This window comes from Mus musculus, chromosome 9 (genome assembly GCF_000001635.26).
Source record: "Mus musculus strain C57BL/6J chromosome 9, GRCm38.p6 C57BL/6J".
In the NCBI taxonomy this organism is placed as follows: domain Eukaryota; kingdom Metazoa; phylum Chordata; class Mammalia; order Rodentia; family Muridae; genus Mus; species Mus musculus.
The window spans coordinates 40996533-41005244 of NC_000075.6; the positions used below are offsets into that span (position 1 = coordinate 40996533).

An 8712-nucleotide genomic window follows, 5' to 3' on the forward strand; every position below is an offset into this window, starting at 1 on the left:
AGACCTTGGCTTCAATTACTAACCAAGTCACTAAGTAATCAAAACACCTGTGTTTTCAAAAACAGGCGATGAGGTCTCTTGCCAGAATTCTGCTTGGGTTTCCTCCTGGAAAATAATCTCCTGCCCATGAATTAAATAGAGTCAGGAGACTCTTACAATGTCTTTAGATTGTGACTAACTGTACTGTGGCTTTTAGCACAGGCGAAAGCAGTTTTTCCGCCCTAAAGTTAGTAATAGTCGTTCTTGCTGCTGAGAATTTAGTATGTGGCTACTGGTCAGAGTGACCTCGTCTACTGGTGCCACAGATACATACGGTGATTGAAGCGCAGAGCTTGAGCTGTCCCACCACTCCTTGCTCTGGGCTTTTCCGGTCTTATCAGGGCTCCATGTTTGATTCTGCCTGCAGCAGGAAACTGGTGTAGAAAGGAAGACTAGCCGGGAGGTGGTGGTGCACGCCTTTAATCCCAGCACTTGGGTGGCAGGCGAATTTCTGAGTTCGAGGCCAGCCTGGTCCACAAAGTGAGTTCCAGGACAGCCAGGGTTATACAGAGAAACCCTGTCTCGAAAAAACAAAACAAACAAACAAACAAAAAAAACCCAAAAAACAAAAAACAAAAAAAAAAAAGAAAGAAAGAAAGACTAGTCCACTGTAAAGCCACGGGGGCGGGGTGGGTGGAGCTCAGTGGGAAGTTTTTCTGTCTTCCTGTCTTCTCACTTTTCTTTCACCTAACTTTGGAGTCAAACTTTCACCTGTTGTCAGAGCAACAAGGTGCTAGTTTTTTTTTTTCTTACCACTTCCTCTCCATAGATGCTGAAGCTATACTGACAATATTCTCTCTCACCCCTAACTTTTCTCAAGCTCCACATGCCAACTTCCCACTTCTCCCTGTTTATGACCTTTTGTGGGGGGTCAGAATGGGGGGCTGTCGGGTCCAGGTGTTTAGACAGGGAAGCGAAAGGTTCAGTCCTACACAGAGTTTGGCACTGAATGGCTGTAAGGTCTCACCATCTACTTAGGTTTGTGTTGCCTGTGTGCCTTACTGGTTTCTGCACTTTTGTTATCTCAGGAACTGCGTGCGTGCAGTCACTAATGGCCATGTGTTATGAGGCCTCTATTTGAGCCCAGTTCTTAAGGTCTGTGCGATTAGATTTCATCACTATGCAAATGCCACAAAGTACACTTATTTTTACAGTGCTGAAGGTGATCCTGTGGTGCTGACTTTTTTCTTTAAAAAAATACATCTATCTATGTATCTATCTATGTATCTACCTATGATCTATGTATCTATGTATCTATCTATGTATCTACCTATGATCTATGTATCTATGTATCTATGTATCTACCTGTGGTCTATGTATCTATGTATCTATCTATGTATCTACCTATGATCTATATAGCTATCTATGTATCTACCTATGATCTATGTATGTATGTATGTATATATATATATATACACATATACATATATATATGTATCTATCTATCTTTCTATCTATGTATCTATCTATGTATGTATGCATGTATCTATCTATCTATCTATGTGTGTGTGTTTCTGAATGGATTTCAGTGAGTACATCACAGTGCACATATGGAGATCAGAGAACAACTTGCACGAGTTGGTTTTCTCCTTTCACTCTGTGGGTCATTGGGATCTACATCACGTCAGAAGTCTTAGCAGCAAGTGCCTTAAACCCACTGAGCCCTCTCACAGGCGGCCTTTTCCCCTTTTATTCTCTGTACTTTGTATTTACACAAACTTGGAGAGTGCGGCTTGCTACATACTCAGACTATATGGTAACCTCATGGGGCTGTAGTGTGTGATGTATACTATAGACCAAGCCAGCACTATATCATGCATGGCTGTACAGGAATGGAACCTGGGTTCTTCCTCATCTCTTTCCTCACATAGTTAATATAATGGTCCTGGACTTGGAAGATGGCTCAGTGGGTAAGAGCACATGCTCTACAAGCATGAGGAACCTGAGTTCAAATCCCCAGCACACACATAGAAAGGAAAGCCAGGCATGTCTCTGTGTGTGCTGGTAACATGAGTGTTGTAGGGGTCAGAGACAGGCAGATCCCTGGAGGTAGCCAGTCTAAAAGAGTGGGGTTCAGTTTCAATGGAGACCCCCACCTCAAGAGAATGAAGGAGAAAAAAGCAATAGAGGAGGGCAACCAGGGTTCTCTACTCACCTCTGTATTGTATGTACTAGCATATACACACACACACACAAGGGCACATGCTTACACACACACACACACACACACACCCCATGCACAAAAACAAATAAATAACCTGTGTTCCTTTCCGGGGAGAGCTTCTCACCAGAACATTCATGACCAACTTTTAAGCAAAGGGTGGGTGGCAGTCACACTCAGCTCCTGAAGCACACGCAAGCTAAGCAGCACACACAGGTTAAGCCAAAGCCTTCTTAAGAATTCTCGGTCTTTCCCAAGGATAATGGTGGGGAATTTCTCTCTCTCTCTCTCTCTCTCTCTCTCTCTCTCTCTCTCTCTCTCTCTCTCTCTGTGGTCCTTTACCTTTATATAAGTAAAGGTATCAGAGAGAGTTTATATATCATTATATATCAGAGAGAGTGAAAAAATAATGAAAATATTCTTTTTTTTTTTTAAAGTTGACTTAATGTCAAATTGTTGCATACAATACATTCAAAGCCAAGCACAGCTGTGTGCTGCAGGGCCCCAAACTCAGCGTGTCCAGTTGGAATCTGGACCTGTCTGTTACCTGTGTCTCTCTATGTCCAGTGGGAATCTGGACCTGTCTGTTACCTGTGTCTCTCTATGTCCAGTGGGAATCCGGATCTGTCCTATATCCATGTCTCTCCACGTCTGGTAGTAATCTGGATCTGCCCTGTCTCTCCATGTCCAGTTGGAATCAGGGTCTGCTCTGTCCCCTGTGTCTCTCCATGTCCAGTTGGAATCAGGGTCTGCTCTGTCCCCTGTGTCTCTCCATGTCCAGTTGGAATCAGGGTCTGCTCTGTCCCCTGTGTCTCTCCATGTCCAGTTGGAATCAGGGTCTGCTCTGTCCCCTGTGTCTCTCCATGTCCAGTTGGAATCAGGGTCTGCTCTGTCCCCTGTGTCTCTCCATGTCCAGTTGGAATCAGGGTCTGCTCTGTCCCCTGTGTCTCTCCATGTCTGATTGGAATCTGTGATCTCTCCTATCCCCTGTGTCTCTCCTGCTCTCATAACTAACACAGATATGCTACAGGCTCAACTCCACTGTTTTCTTACATTAGTTAATGTGGTCACCAGCCATGGCATCCCAGACATTTGACCAACGATACACTAGCCTTTCCTCTCTCCCAAGCACTGATTTAATCAACCTACTCCTTTTTTCCCCACCATTGGTGTGGCCTTGGTTCAGGCCCCCATTGCTTCTTGCCGGGCCATTACATCATTCTTCCAGAATGACAAAATTTTAAAGACAGTATGCTTCTGCCTTCATTTACAATATTTCCTCGTGCTGGAGAGATGGCTCAGCAGCTAGGGGCATTTGCTGCTCTTCTAGAGGACAGTTTGATTCACATCACCTACTGTGGCTCACAGTGGCCTGTAACTCCAGTTCCAAGGAAGCCAATGTCCTCTCTGGCTTCTGAGGATACCAGGAATTCATATGAGTATACAGGCATACATGCAGACAAAACACCCATACTCTTAAAATAAAATAAAAATAATAATTAGAGAAGAGAAGTACTGTTCTTGCAGAGAGCCCGAGTTCAGGTCCCAGTACCCACATCCAGCAGTTACCAGCTCTAGGGGAATCTGACGCTTCTGGCCTTCACTGGCATCTGCACCCAATGCCCACACCCCACATACATATGAATGTTAATGATAAATGAGGAATATTTAAAAGTATCTCCTATGGCTCCTATTGTATGTAGGAATCAGGCTAAATTTCTGATGATTTTTCTCACACCTGACTCACTGGATGATGCACCTCCCAGATACTCCAAGTGAAGAGACACTTGTTGGATCCTGGAAGATTCTGGCTGCAAAGCCGCTGTTGCCCCGCTGTTCTTGTCTCCTCCAAGACTCTCCTTAAGGAGACTCAACCCCCTAAGTTTCAACTTTTGCCCGAACTTCCAAGTAGAAGGCTGTGAGCCCTGCTCGGTGGTGAGAGTGCATGCTGAGCAAGCCAGAGGATGGATGTTTGGATCCCTAGAGCCCACATGAATACTTGGTAGGGGTTGGGGGTGGCTCGTTTGCAGTTCCCTCACTCAGGAGGCAGAGACAGAGGATCCTGCAGCAAGCTGGCTAGGTTTGACAGAGAGAGACCCTGCCTCAAAATGAATAACTGGAGAATGATCAAGGAAAACTCTCAGTATCAAACATGGGCTTCTACACACATAGCGGCACACACATGTGCACACAAATACACATGGGCATGCATCACACACACACACACACACACACACACACACACACACACACACACACAAATAAAAACAAACTTAAAAACAGGTGTTCACCTCCTTCCCTTTCAACTGACCTGCTCTCTTTTCTAGACACCCAAAGGTTTTGAATGGTTTTGACTACAGCCCTTAGTGAGTTCCTTTGCACGTGTGTGGTTATGGGTGCTTCTCATTGATGGGTTGGTTACAAGTGGCTGGAAGTGGGGTGACTGGAGTGACCGTGGCATCCATTCACTATACATTCTCAGGGACTAGAATAAGGTTAGGTTGTTAAGATATTAGTTGAATTAATGGGCAAAAGAAACAAATGTAAATTGTCAGAGATAAATACTTTAATGGAACTCTAATTTTCCTCTGTAATTGACATCGAACAATAGAGACTGCAACTGGAACTGAAGCAAGGCTAACTACATAGAGAATTCTCAGACTCAAGCCTTGTTTCCATGGCTCTTGTGCAGACTTAGGCAGAAATGCACTTCACTGAAGAACATTACAAAAAGAGACTCTGTGTTATTTTTAGAATAGGCAGAGAAAACTACAGATGTGAAAATAAATTATACTTGTCAAAATCAAATCATTTTCCAGATTGTCACAAAGAGGCTGACGATGCAAGAGAACGAAGGAATTCTCTGGTTTGCAGAGGCCCTACCTTCCTGCAGCTACAAAAGAGGGTCAGAATTCTGCCCGGGTCAGCCCTTTCATTGTCTACAGTATAAATGAGAGTAGAATGACTTTTGGAAAGAAAAAAACAAAACAAAACCTAGACTCATTTGTGTTATATTTTATCCACCCTGGAGATTTTTCATTCCAGGAACCTTGAAAGAGGGGCGTGGTCCATGATGGTGAGATTATTTTGTCTGCAACTCTCTGGCAGCTTTAGAAGCCCCCACAGTGATTTTCCTACTGCCTTATTTGCTAAAGGCTGTTAACAATTTACAGCTGGGTCAAAGTAGCTATTTTGTTGCTTTCGTGTTGGCAAGAAAGCCGCCTGCCCAGCTCCTGAGCACACAGGACTGGGAAGGGCCGGAGCAGGTGTAGGTCAGTATCAGCAGCTGCTGTTCAAACCCCGCAGAGCTCCTGCCGCCGAGCTCCTGCGTCCTCAGCAGGGATGGATTTTCAGTTTGGGTTCTTTCAATATTGAATCTCTCAGAATGTCTAAGTCATTACAACTCTGAGTTTTTCATTCACCGGTAAGTTTCTGGGCTGGAGAGGTAGCTCGGCAGTTAAGAGAACACTGCTCTTGCAGAGGACCTTAGCCTGATTCCCAGCCCAGCATCAGGTGGCTCGTGTGACTCCAGCCCCAAGGGGATCTGATGGCTCTGGCCTCAGCAGGCACCAGCATACACACGCACACACTCCCACACAGACCTCTGTGTGTATACACATAATTAAAAGGGACAAAAGAAATACTTAAAACAGAATGTACTTTCTATGACATCCCAATGGTGCATGTGCGTGTACACACAGACACCCAGACACACACACACACACAGACACCCAGACACCCAGACACACACACACACACACACACACACACACAAATTGAAGGTTCCATGAGATCTAATATTTTACTGGGTTCTTCATAGGCTGATATTTACTTCCTCTTGACCTGTTGTGAAAGCCCATCAGGTTATTTAACTCCTCTAACCTCAGTGTTTCTCCTCTATAGACTGAAAGTACCAATATCTACCTTGGCATTTTCTCTAGGAATAAGTGTACTTAACAATTTGTCCAGCACTGTGCATGACTCGATAAATATTTTTTTCTCTCTCCATATAATCACAAGAGAGTTTCATATTCTCCTAGACTTGCTTAAGCTTGTCTTTTAGTTTTCTTATTTTTTTTGGAGGCAGGGTCCTGCTATGCTGCATTGCCTTTACGTAAATCCACTGTGTAGCTTAGACTGGTCTTGAACTCATGGTGGGCCTCCTGTTCTAAATGCTGATGTTCCAGATGTGCGCCGCCATCAGTTGCTCAGATTTGGTTCATCTTAAGATAGGGTTATTTTGCTGTTTATTTAAAAATCTCATGGGGCATTTTTTTTTTAAATATGGGAAAAGTTTGAAGGACGAAAAAAATTAAGGTCAGCTGAAGGTTTTAAATCTTGGAGTAACTGAAACTATACTCATTTTGGCCATCGAAAGGCACCCTGTCAGAATGCATTAGCTGCTCTTTAAGCCACTTACTGAAGAAACTAATGTCACTCTTTACCAAAACAGAATCCTTGTTAAGTGCCCCAGGGTACAGGGAACAGAAAGGAAGGCACTAAGTGACGTATAGAGCTCAGGGAATTGAAAAACCACGTAAAATAAAACAAAATCTTGCCGTCCCCCCCCCCCCCCGCCCCTCAAATCACATCCCTCAGCTGCCATTCTGAAATGAACGCAGATGAGAGGGGCAGGTGTGTGTCCTGACATAGAGCAGGAGAGTCACTATTTGGAAACAAACAAGCATTTGAAGCTGAACAGTGGCTCTGTACACGGTCCCTTTCTATACGTCGGACACAAGGACCATCAGAGACTTAGGACACCAGGAAATGATCCCTCACTCTTACCCCACACTCAGGTAGGAATAATTTTACCCAAGCTTAAAAGGTCACTGTATCTTTCTCTCATTTTCGTAATATGACAGTAGAATTAAGCTCCCAAAACCAAAGTATAGCAAAATGTGAAATAGAACTGATTTCTACAAAACAAGTAGCTTTCGGGGCCGGAGAGATGGCTCAGTGGTTAAGGGCACTCGCTGCTCCGGCAGAGGACTCCAGCTCATTCCCCGGCACCCACATGGCAGCTCCTGGCCATCTGGATAACTGCAGCTCCAAAGCCCCAACTCTCTCCTCTGAGCCCCTTGGACAGTGCACACACACGGCACACACACCTAAGCAGGCACAACACTCATACACATAGAATAATAAACACATGTTTAAAAGTAAAGAGTTTTTACTGGGTTCTTATTCCTCGGAACTAAATTAGAATTGATTAATACCTCATCACTTCCAAAGAGTGTGTAAATTTGAGATATTCTTATAATGAGCAGTTTGACAGGTCATTTCTTAACATCCTCATCTAAAGATGAAAAAAATTGAGTCGGATGGCGGTGGTGCACGCCTTTGATCCCAGTACTCAGGAAGTGGATCTCTGTGAGTTTGAGGCCAGCCTAATCTATAGAATGAGTTCCAGGATGGTCAGGGCTAAAAATGCAAAAACTGAATTTTAGAGAAATTAGGGTATTTGACAAAGACTTCTACATCAAAGACATTTTGGAATCTGAAATGAATGTCCTTCAACTGATAAACCTTCAAAAGATAGACTTAGGGCGCTGGTTTTATTTCATCACAACAGATTCCACAGATGCATGCCAGGCTGCCCCTACACCCTGAAGAGAGGTTCAATAAGAGACGGAGTAACTGCCCTTGGACGTGTGGGTTGAGCACAGCCAGAGAAGTATTAGCAAAGTTACCTGAGTTATCTTCCAGAGTACGACCTCCAAGAACACAGTTGGCTGACAGATAGGTTTAACAAAAAAGCCCATAAAGTCAGCTGAGCAAAAATATCCATTTACTCTAAGTCCTTACCTTGCACCGGCACCCAGAACAGCAAACTGAGGGCTCCCCACCACATGCTGGCTGTGCTGAACGGAGGGAGTCTCTGACAGCTTCCTGTGGGTTCTAAAGTACACACAGGCTTTTGAAGGGGGGGAGGCTGTAGCTCTGTGACCTTGCCTGTGTCACCTCCTCCACCTTCTCTGAGCCCCCTTTTAGTTAGCTGCCCCTAAAACACCTCCTGGTGGAACATCTTGGGGAACCACAGGTGTCCTATCCATTGTGGAGAGGTGTGAACGAGGTGTTGGTGACAAACACTGCTCAGCCACAAGTGGGTAGCCATGGCAAGTGATGACATGAGATTCTGGGGGAAGAGAGAGGGCAGGAGAGAGTAAATGTCTCTGTCTGGACATTGTTTTTAGCTTTTCTACTTTACTAAGCAAACAATAGCTAGGTAATTTTTGTCCAACCTTCTTGGATATTTTGTATTTCTGACTTGGACAACAATATCTAGTGGTTATTAGATGTATTGATTCATTCATTCACTTCGAAATCTTCCCATTTATCTACTTATCTGTCTTTCAGTCTACTTACTAATCTCCCCACCTGTGCACACTCCCTCTCCTCTCTATGCATCCAACATCTCTTACATGCCTCACTAAGATGATCAGACATGACACAAAAGTCCCTTCTCTGCTTGTTTGTTTTTAAGAAAAATGTGTTCGTTACGATGAGAG

General features: G+C 44.2%; 1 protein-coding gene across 2 annotated transcripts in view; it reads right to left on the minus strand.

Annotated features, from left to right (window-relative positions):
* The window catches only part of Crtam (cytotoxic and regulatory T cell molecule), a 31831-nt gene extending 23735 nt beyond the window's left edge, over window positions 1–8096 (minus strand). For both annotated transcript variants that reach the window (NM_019465.4, NM_001281954.1), the window contains exon 1: window positions 8009–8096. In NM_019465.4, the coding sequence (NP_062338.3) occupies window positions 8009–8054 (46 nt within the window). In that variant the 5' untranslated portion in view covers window positions 8055–8096. The remainder of the gene's footprint in view (window positions 1–8008) is intronic.
* Window positions 8097–8712: the final 616 nt, after the last annotated feature.